General features: G+C 32.0%; 1 protein-coding gene across 9 annotated transcripts in view; it reads left to right on the top strand.

The window, feature by feature from the left end:
- Nucleotides 1–17,970, top strand: part of LOC128984528 (synaptotagmin-7-like) — an 831,102-nt gene extending 813,132 nt beyond the window's left edge. For 4 of the 9 annotated variants that reach the window (XM_054403877.1, XM_054403871.1, XM_054403865.1 and 1 more), the window contains 6 exons: nucleotides 823–970; nucleotides 2,876–2,985; nucleotides 6,063–6,231; nucleotides 8,182–8,394; nucleotides 9,165–9,277; nucleotides 9,917–17,969. In XM_054403877.1, the coding sequence (XP_054259852.1) occupies nucleotides 823–970; nucleotides 2,876–2,985; nucleotides 6,063–6,231; nucleotides 8,182–8,394; nucleotides 9,165–9,265 (741 nt within the window). In that variant the 3' untranslated portion in view covers nucleotides 9,266–9,277; nucleotides 9,917–17,969. Of the gene's footprint in view, nucleotides 1–822; nucleotides 971–2,875; nucleotides 2,986–6,062; nucleotides 6,232–8,181; nucleotides 8,395–9,164; nucleotides 9,278–9,916 lie in introns of all 9 variants that reach the window. The other 5 variants (XM_054403895.1, XM_054403902.1, XM_054403908.1 and 2 more) reach the window with 2 other exon arrangements.
- The last annotated feature ends 880 nt before the right edge of the window (nucleotides 17,971–18,850 follow it).

Below are 18,850 nucleotides of genomic sequence, written 5' to 3'. Positions count from 1 at the left end.
GAATTAATTAATTACTTATTTAATTAAAGTGTCCCAAAAATTTCATAAATAAATGATTAATTAACTCTATTTTAGCATTATATAGTCATATACATATAGTATATAATAATATACATATGCACACACAAAATGGAGTTTTGTAAAATATTTCCACCTCTCAGAACATTTTCATCACATCATTAACTGGAAAAGCAATATTTTATTCCCTGAAACCATGAAATTACCAACCAAATCCATTACATTCGATCAAAGCTGTGACAAAGAGGTAGGTAGTCAAAACATCAACTTCCAAGTAGTATTACTTTAATCTAGAGCCGAAAAAGGGATATTAATAATGGAACCCTATGTCTATATTACTTTTTCAATGTTACAATTTGTCCATGTTTTTTTTTCTGTTCAGAATAGATAATTGCTTGAAACTATCTCTTAAAAAATGGAAACTTCATAAATAAATATATTCGTGGAAAACATATGTAAAATTTTTTTATAAGGAAGAGTGAAACTTGCTCCAGTATATTTCTCTGTTTAGGGTGTCTGGTTTGGGGAAGACATTTATATAGTTTAATTTTAAATTTCCAAAGAAGTGGTTGAAAAAAGATTTCTTGAATGTAGTTAACATTACTGAATCTATATTGAGTACATCTTGTATTTGTAATGTAAGATTTTCAAGGTTTGTATTTTGAGAAGTGTAGCTTGAATGTAAAACAATGTCGATGGATTTGTCTCAGGCACATATCCTAGGTAATCTAAAACTTACATTGATATAGTGTACTCAACAGGTATCCAACAGTATCTTCTAACTTGCCTCTTGTTTCTGTTCAGGCTAAGGAGTTGCCTGCAAAGGACATGTCAGGAACGTCGGACCCTTATGTTCGAGTTACGTTACTACCTGACAAAAAACACCGTCTCGAAACCAAAATCAAGCGCCGCACCCTCAACCCTCGTTGGAATGAGACGTTTTATTTTGAAGGTTTGTAGTTTCCTGTGACTTTGAGATTTCGGAGATCAAAGACATCACAGTTAGGGTTCGTGGCAGTAGCATAGCCTCCAAACTACCAATGATTATTGAAAATGTTGTATACATCTGCTTACTGGTAATCCCTTAAATAGTGTTCAGCAACTAATTTTGGTTGTGTGTACACCTATACATTGTTTTGATGTTTAAATATAATAGTCTTCAGCGAAAGATTACGGAAATATTATGGCAAAATACAGCCTGAAGATTTATCCAATTTTCGGCCAAAGCTAGTTGTTGGAAAGTTTGTATTTTTCTGTGTAAGTTACTTCCAATAAGCAGGTATCTACACAATTTTCAAAGTTTGGGTTTTTGTGTTTATTTTAAACTATCTAACTCTCGGCCAGTTTACTTAGCATCATTCATAGCTGGATGAGTCATTGTAGTGTAGCTTACCTTAAGCTCCATCTGATATTTCTGGGAATCAAACCTGTTTCTTGTGTAAACCTAACCTAACCAAAAACCTTAGACTTGAATAATATTTCATAAAAACATTGTTAAAGACTAGATTACCTGCCTATTTCATAATAAAACGTTTTTAAATAATAAGATGTTCACCCTTCATAAACATAAAATATTATATTTTTGTGACAACTGTAGTAAACATCTTATGGACTATGGTATATTGTACCATTGGAAGAATATTTAGTAATTCAGACGGAATAGCTTGTGGTTTTACAGAAATGGAAAATAATGTTTTGCACAAAAAGGGAATCACGCACGGTCACACAAGAAACCCTGATAAAATAACATAAGAGTTGCCTCACAAAACACAGTAATTAATGTGCATAATTTGTATGTTAATTTTGGTACTGTTGATACAGACCAAATTCAAAGATTATATTTTTCGTCAGCAAAATTCGTATAAGTTACTATTGCTGCGAAAACAAGCAATTATAAATAATCCCAGGATGATGGTTTGATTGCCATCAAGGTTAGTGGCACATTAACTTATGAATAGTGTAATGATTGAAAAATTACTGAATGAATGGTAATATGTATATACATGATTTACATGTTTTATTCTCTATCATTTATTTAGTGGGATAATCAGTATTGAATCATAATTGTACAGATAATTTTAGTTATCTGAAACGTGTGAGGGATGCCTTGTGATTAAGAATAGCATGGCTATTGTTATCTGTTTTGTATACTGCTATTCTTTATTCCCATTGAAGGCATATACAAGTCTTGTTTCCACTAAGTTCAATAAAAATCCTTCTTAGTAAGTGATTTAAAATGTGTGTCTTTAAGAATATAAATACACTTCATTTTTAAATTAAATATTTATTGAAACTGTTTATGATGAACAATTTATTTTTGATTCGTTCAATGATTTTTCGTTTTTGTAATTAGGTTCGAAAAATTAAAACTGAATAAAAGCATTGACTACAAACCCCTTTAAATAGCCAGCTGTATCGAATAACGTTCTGTGTGCTTGGCTTGACCAAGTAGTTTCCGTACATTTAAACAGATCGCTCCACCTGTACCACACAGTTAGCTGGTGAATCTGGCTGCTCGAGGCAGATGGAACCAAAGATGTCATTCAAACCATATTAAAAAAAACCAATGCATTGTATCTTGATAAGGTTAATTGTAAGACGTTGTTAAAAAAAATACTATAAAGTCAAATAATATTAAACCCCGTAGCTCGGTCTTTACCTGGTAAGCCAGTTTGTTTGTTTGGAAACCAGCCTTCTGATTTTTAATAACCCTTCAGTCACAGCAACCTTTCTATATAGTAAATTATCTGCTAAAATAGGGTACTGATAAATGTGCAAAATAAACAAGCTTTAGACTTCACTAGTAAGTGAGTGCAGCAACAATGAAACTCAGAAACTCATTCAGTTTAATTTACAGGTTTTCCCATCCAGAAGTTGCAGAGTAGAGTACTTCATTTGCACGTTTTTGACTACGATCGGTTTTCTCGTGACGACTCCATTGGTGAAGTGTTTTTGCCTTTATGCCAGGTATGTGATGAACAATTATTTAGAGAAACAAAACGCATTTTTATTAAGTATTAGATTATAAGGCATAGTCATACTGTATGCGTATTTTTCTTATAGAGATTAGTTTAAGATCTTAAATTCCAAACCGTTTGGACGAATATAAGCTGAAAACTCTATGAACCTAAAACATTTAGGGTAAAAAAAAAACTATCACAAAAGTCAATAAATATCTTCCTGATTACCATACAGTCAATATGCAATATCAGGGATTGACCTAAAAGGGCTGGATTGAAAAGTAATTTCATAACTAAAGTTATAAGTAATTTGATAGATTGCATTACATTTTCCCTTAACCAGACAAGTTTTGACGATCAATGAAATTAGTATTCACAGTGCTTAGTATATTGCACGATGATTGTGCTAATCATCTATGTACAATTAATTTATGTAAATATAAAATAATCCCAATATGGTTAAAGTAAAAGTGGATTATAATTATTGTAATAAATTGACACTAACAGTTTCCACAGTAACAATTTAAAACAAGTTTAGTTTATAAAAAATATTTGATATTACTAAGTTAATAATATTGACTCAGCATCACCAAAAACGAACTGCAAACCACGAATAATATTTGTGTTTGGTTATTAGCCACTTTACAATTGTTAAAAGGATGAATTAGTTTAAATTGTCTTTGTCTACACTGTGTCTTACACTATCAATCATTTAAATAACTGATTACAGAAGTTTTATACGCGTATATTACACTTTGGCTATTATTTGGATTCTAATTATATTGATTTAAAATAAACGATTTTATGGATAAAATACGTAGATGCATCAACACTGAATGTAAATAGTTCTCCACCGCATTTATAACAAATCGCCAATAAAATTTAGTCATCAGTTTCAATACCTTAATCCCCTTACTCAGGATTAAATTCAGCAAACTGGGCTTAAGGCACGTTTGTAGATGGGATTCATTTATTTTTGACAAGCTTTGTGCTTCATTAACCTTAGTTTTTGTATTAAGTACGTAATGTGTATCCAATATGAAAAACATGAACATCAGGAAGTACAGGTGGAAAACTCATCGACAAAAATCTCACTTCAGCATAGTGATTGGATTCATCTTTGCCCTTTATGTGGGCAGAATGAAAAGTTGGACACGTTGGTGCCAAGATTAAAGTTCAAGAGGTCTCTCAGATTAAGTTTGTTTGTTTTGTCATGTGTTTCTAAACTGTATTGTTTAAGAGTATTTATTTCAGCCAAATACACAGTTAAATGCCCAAACTATAGCCTCAATCAAGTGATTGAATACGATTTCCTACTTTTAATCAATCATGAAATGCTTGTAAAGTTGCCAACATGTAGCCTATCTAGTTTTTTTATTTAAATTCAGTAACAGTTCAATTTTTCAGTTGTATACAACGCGATGTACATCGTAGACTTTTAACATCGGTTCATACAGTGATGTTTTTTAATACAAAATTGTTCAATTGGGAGTAAATTGTTATAATACCTCAGCAAATTCTTGACACAGTTAACCTGCAGATCAAGTGAATTTATCCAAGATTAGTCATTCGCTTATCAGGTCTGATTATGATTGGAGTTTCTAATTGCAATCGATCACTAATCACCATCTATTGTATATACAGGGTGGTAATAAAGTCCGAATACAAATAAATATTTTCTAAATGACAACAGATAAATCAATAAGATTTGGTACGTCAACACCACACCTAAAAATCTACTTTTTTAGGAAATATCAATTTTCTGTCATATCATGGGGACCTCCCGCAAGGAGTTAGAAGGAAATCTTAAATAGAAGCATAGGTTGACATGTACATCAAATTAAAGGTCTTTACTAGCAGAATATAATGCCGCAAACTTGAACTCAAACGGACAACCGAGCCAAGAATGACAGTTGTTCAAAGATTCATTTAATTTGCATTGCTATTATACGCTTACTCCTCAGGGGGCACAGCCCTAGGAATAGGAAGAAAATTGTTAACGTAAGCATAGGTCTATATGCACTTCAAATAAATTAAAGGTCTTCACTAGTAGATTACAATGCCGTAAATTCAAGCTCAATTGAACGCCTGAGTAAAAAATGGCAGATTCAAGAAATCTTGGAACGGCTGCCATTTTGCGCAGGATGAACCTTTTGAAGTGCGATTTGCGGAATTGTATTCTACTAATAAATGCCTTCCATTTGATGCATATTGACCTATGCTTCCACTTAAGATTTACTTCCGACTCCTTGTGGGCTGCCCCCCTGAAGAGTTATTGGATCACTGAATATGTGTTAAGATAAAGTTTTATGCTCTGTAACTTTGTACCAAGTATTGTAGCTCTTCCTACATTATTTTTTTAAATATTTAACTGTCTTCGGACTTCGACCCTGTATTTAACATCTTGTAAGTTAACAGTAAAATTAAAATATATGTTTAAAGTGATGTTAGACTATTTTTACTTATTTCTTTAAATTTGATAACACGTATAAAAAAACTATCTAACATAAAAAAGTAATTGCTTTTCAAATCTATAAACTGTTTAAGAAATATTATATTTTTTGGTTCAAAATTGGGAAAACAAACCCCAATTGTTCACCCATAAAACTCCGTTTGCATATTGCGATTATCCTGGGAATATCGCTTAATGTACAAATCATCTTGATGAGTAGAGCTAATGTTTTACTCGTCCAAACATCTAAAGAGAAACTAAAGAGAAACTAAAATGCATTATGGTTTCGCACAATAGTTATTCATAAATTTTAATATTTTGTATGTTGTGTCTTTTTAATCATCCTTGAAAGTAGGGAGTTGTTTTTAAAACGTCCTGCTAATTTTATCGGCTTGAGAAGAACTTTGGAGGACATGTTTGCAACTTTAACTCTAATTTGAAAACACTCAACCTTTAATAAAAAAAACCTATCAACCTATATCATACCAATATTCAATTAAACATGTTTAAACTCTAAACCACCGTTGTACACCATAAAAGTTGTCTAGTAATTTACTCTGACATAAACATGCGGTGAACTCTCCTCAAACTTGTGGGTTCTGAGGTTTACCTTTGTGTCTGTTTACTCTTAGGTGGATCTGTCTGAGAAACCCTCTTTCTGGAAAGCTTTGAAACCCCCAGCTAAAGACAAGTGTGGGGAACTGTTGACCTCTCTATGCTACCACCCGAGCAACAGCATTCTCACCCTAACTCTCTTGAAAGCTCGCAACCTCAAGGCTAAGGACATCAATGGAAAATCCGGTAATTAGAAACTTACTCTGTAATACCGAGAAATAAGATAAATACTCAACACTTTGATGTTTCAACAACAACTTCCTAATCAAATATTAACTGAGAGTCTGGAAACATTGCAGTATATTTCATCAGGGACAACGCCAATTTATGTATGGTTAAATCGCCTTTTTTCAAATTTCGAGCCATATAGATTTCAAAAATATACAGGGTGTTTCCAAATTGTCTGGACATATTTTGTAGACTTGTTCCTTGGGCTAAGACAAACAGAAAATTTCATATGCGTATGGGTATAAAATGCCTAGATTTATGTATTTCGGTCTGTTTGTGATTTTTTTAAACAATTTTATAAGTTGGGCATTTTTCAAATAGAAATTTCAAATTGGTATTAATGTGTCATTTGAAAGGTAAAAAGAGCTTTAAAAATCGTTTCAATATCTCAAGCCTTTTCAATATGGTGGCCAATTAAAATAACAAAGGCCAAATTTCGTGAAAACATTAAATTCAGAAAATTGTTTTTAGGATCAAAAAGATAGAGGGTTAAAATGTAAATCAAATGAGATCTTATTTGACGAATTGGGATGACAAACAACCCAGTTATCAGGTTTTTTTTCTACATTCGGTTATGCAATTTAATAGGACTACTATAATAAACATAACTTAGTAGTCCTGAGCAGTATGGTAGCCCCTTTAAATTGCGTAACCGAATATAGATAAAAACGGATAGCTCGGTTTTCATGAAATTTGGCATTTCAGATTTTAAATGGCCGTCATATTAAAAAGGCTTGAGATATTGAAACGAATTTTTAAGCTCAATTTACTTTCTAAATGACAAATTTATACCAATTTTGAAATTTCTATCTTAAAAAATGCCCAACATAAAAAATAATTTTAAAAAATCGCAAACAGATAAACAGAAATCTATGCATTTTAGACCCATACTTATATGGCATTTAATGTTTGTCTTAGCCCAAGTAACAAGTCCACAAAATATGTCCAGACAATTTGGAAACACCCTGTATAGCTAAATAAATAAATAAGAAATATTAAAGCAAATATATTAAAAGAGATGAAAATAATAAAGCGTATTTTAAAGCCAATGAAACTTATTTTGACATTGAAATCAACAATATAAAAATTGAAAGTGAACCGTATGAATGTGTAAGAGGTTTAAATTATAGCTTACACACCTTCAATTTGCAGTTTAATATTATGTTAACAATTTCAAACATACTTTTAGTCAAAGCAATTTAACACTAAAGGGTTGCCATATTGTATTGCTTTTATATTGATCGTAAATAGATATCTGTAATTGTGTTTGTTGTTAACATGTTGTACCTATGCTAGAAGACTATATCAAATCCCACCTGTTTCAAATAAAATATTTAAATAAGTATAATTGATCTATCTCTGTATTGCGGATTTTCTCAGCTAAAGTTACGAGATAATCAACTTTTAGCTGAGTAAAATAAAATACTCGATTGTTTTAACGCTATTTTTATTTATTTGAATCTAATTTTTCCTTCATTTCATTGAGGTTTAATAGGGTAGAAAGTAATTATTCATGCTCAGTATGGATTAAGTATACTATAAATAAACAGTTGTGGTGCGGAACGAAAAGAAACCAAAGAGCAACCAATTTTTGTTTTAGAAGGAAAATAAATTACTCAACTACTACTACTTTTTCCCCTTTCTCTTCTCTTCTATCAACGTAAAATAAGCGTACAAATGTATATTATCAGTCTTATTTGAACTTACTTTGCTCTTTAATTTGTATAAAAGATAGGAACACACAGACTATTTCACATACTAACGGTTGAAGAATATAATGTAAATGCACTGCAATCATGAACATTCATACATGAAAACCAGGTAACCTTTCAAAATCTTGTGCCATTATGAATTATACCTTTGATTTCTTTAACCAAAGTACACTTCCTTCATCTTGGTTTGTTTCAGATCCCTATGTGAAAGTTTGGCTCCAATTTGGGGACAAAAGGATTGAGAAGCGTAAGACTCCTATTTTTAAATGTACCCTAAACCCAGTGTTCAATGAGAACTTCAGCTTCAATGTGCCCTGGGAAAAGATAAGAGAATGTTCATTGGACATCATGGTCATGGATTTTGACAATATTGGTCGCAATGAACTCATCGGCCGTATTTTGCTCGCTGGTACGTAGTTTTTGCAGATAAATTTTCAAACGTAATTTTTATTAATATATTTTGGATATATTATAGAATAACATATTGGACTCTATGTATTACAAAAATTTGTAAATCTATGTAACTTTTGTTCCTAACATAGAGAGACATTTTTAGTGTAAATCAACATTGAACACAAAAGATGTCCTTTAAATTTTACAATTGTGCACAGTTGCACTTTGTGCAAACTGTTTATTCATTACGAAACAACAACAGACAATCGACAAACTAATTGTAGGTCTGACTGACGGACTAATAGTTACCGCGAGTACAGTTAACTGTTGTATATCATTATATATTAATGGAAATCACTTTATTAGCATCTGGAATGCTTATTTAACAGACAGAGAACAGTCATTCACATGTTTTTTATTGGACTGATGTAGATTTAAATCATTTTATGTGTATCAGTTTATTATTATGTCACTATGTCAGTATTTATTGTGCAGTAAGTTAATTATCAGGCGATAGAGATATGAGATGGTAAAGTTCGATACCTTAAGTAAAGGGAAACTATTTATATTTATAGGACATAAATCCTTCCTGTAAACAGGAAGTAAGTAAACAGCACAGAATGGCACATCATATATGGGTGATTACATTTTGCATTCAAATAAGGTCACAGACTTGGGTTGCAATACTCTTTTTAAACCAAAGCTATAACTGTCATAACCTAAATAGTGTCATGAATTGTAAAAATATGTTGTGTATCATAGAGTTTAAATATATTTTCTTAACAGGCAAAAACGGGTCTGGTGCATCGGAGACAAAGCATTGGCAGGACATGATTACCAAACCCCGCCAAACCATTGTGCAATGGCATCGGCTAAAACCAGAGTAAGCGCGTCTCAGGGTGAGTCCATTGTGGTTATTTGATTCATCTTTTACAAGTTTAGTACTTTTATAAGGACGTCAGGCTTACCTGAGTGGGAAAATATCCATAGTTTCTCTGACAGTATTATCAACTAAAAAGATTGAGTAGGAAGGTAAGTTTAGGAAGATTAACCCTTGTACAGTGTTTTTTATCGTTAAGTTGTGCTGTGAAAGAAAGAGGTATTTATGAATATGACCAAGAACACGTTTTTACTAGTTAAGTTGCTGTTGACTTTCATGATTAAAATAGGAGGAAGCAAAGATTTATTTAGCAGATCATTTTTTTTTGGGGGGGGGGGGGGATTTCCTCATATTTTATCTTTTCAAAGTAATTTCAAGTACCATACAGATCGTTAGACACTAACAACCAATTATTATTTCCAGCTCTCAAACTCTCCTACATAACTCTAAACGTAAAGAACGTTATTGAAGGGTTTTCATGTTAGTAAAACATTTTAATGGATCTTTTAAAAATATTTATACTTTTAATATTTTTAATAACGATTCTGTTACCCACAACGACACATAAATTGAGTGTCCAAATACAGAATCCGCAAAGTTCATTTTGTTCTTTTATTGTTGAACTGATATTATACTGTTATACTGTTCTTGTTGGCAGGCACTAACTCGCTTCAGTGGCATGAATTGATGTTCCCCTTAGTATGACCATGTTTAGTTATTCAGAGATAGAGACTACTCCTGCTCCACCTTCGAACCAAGCAGGGACATCTTTGACCATTCGAGTGAGGATTTTTATAAACTCTACTTATTTCGACCCATCAGTGTTTAAGTCTAGTTTGTAAAAGAGATTTTAGTATCTGTTGGTGGTAAAAGCATTCCTTGTGTAAAGTTACACTTTTATGAAATAGGATATTTACACATTATTTTCTCTCGAAGGAGCCTGTACATGCGAATTATTTTGATATGTTTTGTGACACAAAGATAGAGTTAAACTGGCAGAGTTTTACCTGCTTTATTTTATAAATCTTTTCTTTGAGGAACGGTTGCTGTACTATAAAGTGTGCGAGTTTCTAAAATATTATATTTTTACCATCGACGTGGGGCGGGAACGATATATGTGGATACCGTAAAACGGAGGTAGTTTTAGAATGCTGTGCATGTGATACACTCGTATTCAGCTCAGCTATGTATGGAGACCTAACCTACATCCCGTCAATGTCACACAACTAACAATGTTTCATTGAGTAGAATCTGTTCATTTATGTCAGTGTGTTATGAATGTTTTATTGTTTAATGTTGTGTCGAATTATGTAGATGTTAATACATGTTTCGTTACGGTAACTATCATAATGTGAAGCACAAACGCTTTAATGGTTTGATTTGAAAGGCTGAAAGCTGGATAAAATATTTTAATTTTTGCTTTGGCCACTTAAAATAAGTCAAAGTTTACTCCCTTGGTTAAGTTACGATAGTAAAACTAATAGAAACAATTTAATTGCGAGTTACTTTCAGTTTTGCAGAGAGGATACGAAAATAGCAAATATTCTTTTTATAATAATAAATTAATATGTTACTTTTGAATGACTAAAGCAAGTATGGATGTTTGTAAACAATACCAATCTTATTTCAAATAATAATTGTCGGTAGATCCCCTTTTTAAGTTATGGTGGAAAATAAATCTCACGTATATATTGAAACAAATTTTTAGTTCATTATTGAAGTTTTAAGTGGCTAAAATACGAGTAATAAAACAAACACTTATTGATACATATTACTTTTATTGTAAGTTAAATAATACTAAGGATACATTATATTCAAACAACAATCATACTAAAGATACCAGCAAAATGGACGCTTCACTTGTACGTCAACATACAGTTTTATTTAAGTTAAAGAAATCTAAAAAGGTAATAATCTAAATTTCTTATGTGTTTATTTCTTATTTTACTTTCTTACTATGTGTTTATTTCTATTATAAAAAAGAAGAACAACTGTTTTAGCACTTTCCCACATGCCAAAAATATTTTGCATGATATATACAAAACTTAATGAAAGATTAAGTTGTTTGCCTTTTAAAGGGGGTGCTTTAATTTTACCTCATGATTAATGCATCTCCCTTACTTTAGGAAATAATTAAAGATATAAATTTCTATTTTCAAAAATATTACATATTTGCTACAACTGAGTAAGCAAAACTGAAATTTGTTTTGCAATGATAAAAGCTAGGTGAGGATGCCTGGACTAATAAGTTACTAAGGAAACAATCTTCTAGCAAACTGCCATAGTCTGGCCAAAATACCGAACTTACTTCAAGCTTGTAGGTAGCTTTTGAATGAAAAACGTTAAAAGGCGATCCACGAATTTGATTCGACACACCTTAGGTAAGTTTTATGTTCAAATCAAATAATATGTAGTGTAACAAAATAAGAAAGTTTCACAAGCACCCCCTACATAACAGGTAAACATCTGAGTCATTGACATTAAGACATGCGGTATAAGCCTCAGAATTATTATAATACATTTTAAATGTTTATTAGTAAAGATTAGTTATTTAGCACAATAACTGTTGACGAACCACTTACAAAACCTCTTGCTTTATGTGGATGTACAAGTAAAGACCAATCCGTTGATCTGGCGCACCTATGAAAATGCTAAACTGAAGTGAATTAATTCCTCTGAAACCTTTTCATATAGACAATTTATTAAATGTTGCTGATTTTACTTTTGTAGTTAGTTTTACATTAGAATATGAACTCCGTTATTCCTTAAAGGATGTATTTTTATAATAAAGAGTGCTGTTTGGGAATCCGTTTCCACTATCCAATAAAGGCTTGTTAAACTTTAAAATCTATTTAACTCTAACTGTACAACATTCGCTAAATATTTAAAACTTCAAGAACTATTGACCCACTTTTACCTTTGGCAGCTCATAGTTATTGAGAAAAATTTTAGACTTACAGTTCTCACCGCTTTCAAAAACTAGTTTTATAACCGATTTGTGTTTTAAGGGTGTTAACACTTTCACTGAGGACTCCTGTGGGAACATATGTTTTCAATTTATACTAAATCTTTTGCAGCTACCATATCATATGTTAATTATTATGCCATAATTGTTCATTTATTTGTTTGGCTGTCTCTATCAATTTATACATCCAATATTTATGGTACTTGTTATAAGAATTTAGGTTAAATTGTTCTGCAATAGTGTACTCGATACTGGTAAGTTACAAATTTAACTGTATTTGTCACCCATGACTTTAATTTTGACATTTTAGTTTATAAAATTATTAATTTCACGTATGTCCAAAATTGTGGATCTTTCCACTACCACATCAGACGCCAATTTATGAAACTCGACTTTAGAGGGTCCGGGCGACAAACTCGTGGGATAAATGGTGTTAGAAACATTGTCTGATACTATGCGCAAGTGTTTTCTCAGTGATCGTGTTAGACCTACATCTTGCATTAGCTTAGAATCAGTAGTAATGTTCTTTGAAGGGGCCAAAATATAAAGAATTTGTTTTCTCTTTTGGCATTTTTGAAGTGTGATTTGTAAATAAAACAATGTATACTCTTTTTTATATCAAAATCTATGAAACAATCTCTTCTTACTATCCACACTGGTATTTTTTGCTTGTCTTTGAGGATGTTTTCAGTCGTAAAGCCAAAAAATGCTCAATACATGTAGCTGTAAATTAGATGTTCCATTGAATGGGGAGAGGATGTGAGTTAAAATCATTCAATGGAAGTTGTCAAGCAGAGCCTAATTGATAAAGTTATTTGCAGTTTTGTAATAGATGAGCAATTAATTTGGGAAACAGTTGAAGTCTTACTGTTTATTTATATATTCGGAGTACAGACTCATGTATAAAAGCCCTCTAAATCTAATTCATAACATTGGTTAAGACCAGCTATAAACATTACGACAAATTCAAGTGTTAGAGTCACAAGGCGACACTGAACAACAATCATTTTCAGAGAAAATGGTCAATAACTGATGCGTTCAACTTTAGAAACATATCAGTTTTTATCAGGTTAAAGATTTAATCATTAAAATTAGATACTCTAATTATATTCAAATACAGAATGGTTTTTAACAATAAATAGCTTGTCTATTTTTCAAGCTCTTAAATTGTATTTTTTTATAATCTGAGACTTCTCAATCCAAGCCAACTTGCTTCTAATGAATTAACGATTCTTGTAAAAAGTTTTACCTCATTTTTGTTAGTTTGTTTTTATTACTCAAGGCAATACAGTTTTGACTATAGATGGATACAGTATGTTTAATGATATGATAAGTAGGAGAGAAAATTTAAAGAGCCACACGAGGAATAGCCAGAGGTTTTACCGACATACTTTTTGAACGTTGAGCCTCTAATATCAGTATAATGGAAGAACCTTTGCACAAACTGTTGCAGTATTCAAATTTAGAGATAAATACTCTTCCATCAGAAATGCATCTATGTTCTGTAAATTGTATTTAGAACTCATACAGTATCAAACAAAAATGTTAAGTTACTGTAAACTTGGATTTTGCCTTTTTGAAAACCAAAGTTAGTGTCGGAATGATCTCCAATCTTATTTTAATTGTCATTTACGATACTTGGTATACATTTTAGTTTTAGATAAGTTACTAGATTCGCTTGCTTCACACATGACAGTATAACATGTATTACAGTGATAATTTTCACCCGATTAAGCATAATAAAGTTTCTTCTATGGCTGCAATTTCATAATTTCAACTAAGCTAGCAGGGTGCGGGAAAGTAGTTATCTTTAGGACCCTTTAGTCAAATTATTTAGTCCCCAAACATATTTTGTAATGTAATTTGAAACATTAAATAAAATTCAGATTGCTTTCAATAAGTCGTTTGTTCAGTGCGACATTTTCAGACTATCGTAGTGAAATCCCTTCAAGTTGTGCTTGGAGATTAAGTTTTAGAAGCCATCATAATACATAGTATATATTTTTCCATACACACTTTGGTCTAGCCTAGATTTTCGCGACAGAGTCACACTGTCCACAAGATTTTGTAACCCGAGTGTAGGATAACAGATGTGATTCAACCACCAGAATCCCCTGACTTAATTTAGTATTTGTAGATAACATTTAACAATTTTAATAAGGATTTTTGTAGAGCCTCTTATTGCCCTCAGCTAGACAATTATTCTGACAAAACCGAGGACTGAGGGTTAGGTGGAGCTGATAACCTCGGTTGTATAAAGGTCTATTTATAAGATATAAATAATATTTGTTTATTTATCGAGTATTCTCTCGTAATTTGTATCATGTATAGATTAGTTTTGTTCAATGTTTTGTGGTCGTGTGTACAATTAGTCGGTAAATAAGTAATTAATTATTTTTCAATAATATCGAGAGTGACTATCGAAGTGGCAGTATCGAGTGTTCGATTTGAATTTGAACATTATCGAGTTTATCGATATTACTTTTAGAAGTATAGATAATAGGCAAAAGAACACACACGTTATAATGTCAAATCTCACATTATTCCCTGTAAATCTAAAGAGAATTGATTTATTTGTCGATTTTTTCCAAAGCGATTATACACATTCAATTGTTGGGTTTTGGCTGGTGATAGAATATGAAGGGTTATGTACAGAATTCATCCCGATGTTTTGTCAATCTTGTATAGTCCGTGAGGTAAATATTCATCCCTGTATGTGTTACACTTACGAACGTTTCCCGATCTGCAGGTTCGAAGTCTGCACTACAGTTGAGCCTCTGTGTGCAGGAGGGGTTTTATTAGAGATGTAACGAATAGTACTTTTGGTCGAATACCGAATACCGAGTATTCGGTGAGGTCTTGGCTCGTTTCACATCTACCCGGCATGCCGTTAACCCGACTTCCAGCCGGCACCGGCACGAGTGCACCTTTCACATTACGCCGACACCGGCACTCCGGCAGTTGTACTCCAGCTTGTAAAACTTGTGTGTCGTAGGGATGGAAATAGAACGTAATAGAGCAATTGTAATGTTACTTTGAAATAACCTTTATTGCAACTGTATTTATATTTGGATTTTTTTTTTAATTTCATTCTGTTTGAATTTTAGTAATATTCAATTCAATGTAATGTAATAAATGAAAATTAAAATTGAGTAAAAATTCAATTGAATTCAAATAATTCTGCTCTTGAACTAAATTGATAAGTAGATCATGGTCTATTTCCGAAATGACCAAAACTTTGCGAACAAATACCCAAAATTAATTCACAACAACTACAAACAACTGAACTCAAAGTACTCTTGGTGCACCCGACAGATGGCAGGTGCCGGTTGTATGTGAACAGTCACATTGGACCGCTTACCCACTACTCCAGCCGGCCTGTTTAACCGACACCGGCAGCCGGAATTCGCCGAGGGGGCACCCGGCATCCCTCGACTAGTATCCGGCAGCCGGGCAAGTGAATAACCGGTCACGACACATGCCGTGCATGTGTGAACGGTGTCATATACTTCTTCACCCCATTGCCGGTTAAACGACACCCGGCACCCGGCAGCCGGGTAGATGTGAAACAGGCCAAGGCGACCGAATATTCTGCCCCAGTTGTAGTTCATTTATGTTTAGGACCCACAGTCAAGTCACTACTGTACTTGTCTCTTTGTTATAGTGACGGGGAGGGTCATTGCACCATACTGTAATTTCACACTATCATCATCACAATTTACTATTAATTAAGTTTGATTATTAGTTTGCAAAGTTCTGAAAATAAATGTTGGTTCGGGTAATAATAAAATCCTTTCAAAATAATTTATTAAGGTTTTATTTTTCACAAAGTGTAATTATAACTAAATAAGGGTATTCGGTATTGGGCCGAATGTCGACTGGTAATACCGAATACTGAAAAATTGGCCGAATGGACCAAATACCGAATAGTAACCGAATATTCGTTACATCTCCAATAACAACCCCTGCAGATTGGCGAACGATTCGTAGAAAGCTATGGATGTTATAAGTATATGCCAGTAGAAAATATGTTATAAATATCTACATGTATGTTATATTTACTGTCTTTATTGTTAATGTTTGTTGTTATGTTATGTTTGCTGCGTCGCGTCGCGTCGTAGCAACTTTATGTATTCCAAACCGATCTGGCATGCGCTCAAACGATGTTGACGAGTATTGTATGAATTAATGTTTATGTGGATAAACTCTTCACTTCTCAGTGTTTATAATATGTATAATTTGACAGCGTGTAACATTCTAAAAGACCATGACTGATAAAGTTTTTGGTTTGTAAAAACTACAATGCATGTTCAAATTTATGTTGTACATAAAAAAGGGGTGAATATTTACCTAAAGTAGTGAATTTATGGCATCGTTTTATCATAAATTTGTAACACAGTAACTCTATTTCCTACCCTGATACAATGAGTTGACTGATACTTATTGATTTCTGTTAATTGAGTTATATCGATAAGAAGACAATTACATCTTATAAATAAATGTTACGTGTCATCATTATGAGTGTATGTAGCATTGTATTTATTTGTACACATTCGTTTATTTTTGTAACTGGTGTATTGACCTTTACACTGGGCCTTCCTATGATAATACTTTACATAGCTGATGAAAACAGTAGTATCTGTATAGCAGAGCTTTTAACTGTGAACTCGCTTATGAGAGGCATTAACTGTTCAGTGTTACTTTTATCGCTAAAACGCTAAAGTGTCACTAATACTAAGTAAGAGGAGTCATATAATAAATGTTTGTGCCATAGAATTAATGCCTGACAAAGATTTATGATGATTTCAAAGTATAAATAAAGCCAATAAAATTACTTATCATGTCAAAATGATATGGAAAGTGTGACTGTAATAATTTTGTCAAAGGTTCTGAATTAGAATGGTCAGTGGTTCAATACATCAGCTAGTTTATTTTTATGCAATCTCAGTGCTGTAATTCGGTTGAACAGTTTCCAACTTCAGTTGTAGAATTAGAGCAGTTTCTCCTCATTTGTGTATATTTATATGATTTAGCTTTTCTGTTAGTGTACTGGAGTGTCAAGTTATTGTATAATAAAGAATTTAAAATCCATTACTTCTTTTAATTTATTTTTTTTCTAATAAATCTGGTTAGAAAGAGTTATTTAATTAAAAGAACTGGTATAGATATGGAGCTTCAGAACACTTTTGGAGCTTATTACACAATACAAACAAGTTTTAAGGTAATTTAAAGAGTCTTGATATTGTATTTAGGTCTACGACCTACTGTACAATCATGTCGCCGAACGAACCTTATTACTCATCAAGGCAATCATCAAGTTCTGGATGACGCAAAATCTCGCATGAAAACGTCGTATCAGTACGCCCTGGAAAGCAAGGATTATCTACTTAAATTAACGTTTCTTATAATTTTTCTTGATGACAATGAGCTAATTCGTAAGAGTACTTTATCTACCCTACTTATTTAAAATAAACAATATCTCGACAATGATAAAGTTGAATAACATTTGTTTTGACAGAATCTCAATTCAAGGTAGTTTCATACAGAAGAGGTTATAAACGTTTTGGCCAGAAACAGGTAAATTTAATTATTTGATAGCAAATCAAACTGAAAACCTGAAGAGGATAATGCAACTGCAAATGGAGCATCAAGTTAAAATCTGAGAAAAGAGTCTTGAATTTTTTTGTTTTTGATTTTATTTGGGACATTTCAATGGATTTATTGAAGCTACCATATAGAATTTATACAAATTTTAAATATATAGTATAATCAATATATATTATATATTTATATGTTACAGAAAATAAGGAAGACAAAAAAACACAAGAACAAACTGTTTCCATTATGTTTTTTTTCTGCAATGAACATGCTATTATTTGACAATTTTCATAACTTCTTACCAAACAGTGTTATACAAATTTCTCAAATGGCTACTAAATGTATCAAACATTTATAAACTCAATCAAAAAATGTTCTCAAATTTAGAGACAATAGCTAAGCTATCACGTAATTTTTAGGTTCCAAGTCACAGCAATTCTTCATGCTGCTTTACAGTATAGTTGTTGGCAATAAATTTAAAGTACTGCTGGGTATTTTGATCCTCAAGAATGCGTCTATGGACTACCAGACAACACGGACTCCTTCAAAGAAGATCTTAAAATTAATTTTTGTCCAAGAATAATGAATCATTAAAATGATTTAATATTTGTTTGAATCTATAGATCATTTTAAATTTAGATAAACAACTTTGAAATTTTTCACAATTTGAATTTTAAATCATTTTTGAAGAACTAAAATGCAAGTGTTAGCAACTTTAAAAAAAAATAGGAATAACTATTTTACACTTTACTTTTTCTTGGAAATAACGAATTACTTCAAATTGAGGCTATGCAAATTTTATCAAAGTTATTGTTAAACACTTTTGTATGTGGAACTTTGAAACCCATTGTATTAAAAATACTAATGTAATATGATAATTTGAATGAAACTTGAAGACTTCAAAACTTCAAGGATCTGCAATCAAACGTAACGAAGAGATGTTATGGAATGTGTAAATGTAAAAAAGCTTTATAATCAGAACTCTCATATTTTTTTCCAATTTGGTTAAAACATATTAACTGTTGTGCT

This window comes from Macrosteles quadrilineatus, unplaced genomic scaffold, assembly GCF_028750875.1.
Source record: "Macrosteles quadrilineatus isolate MER2022 unplaced genomic scaffold, UCM_ALF_1.0 Scaffold_1__1_contigs__length_201487025, whole genome shotgun sequence".
NCBI classification, from domain to species: Eukaryota; Metazoa; Arthropoda; class Insecta; order Hemiptera; family Cicadellidae; genus Macrosteles; species Macrosteles quadrilineatus.
Note: the sequence above shows the minus strand (reverse complement) of the source record. Positions and strands in the feature narration are given on the sequence as shown.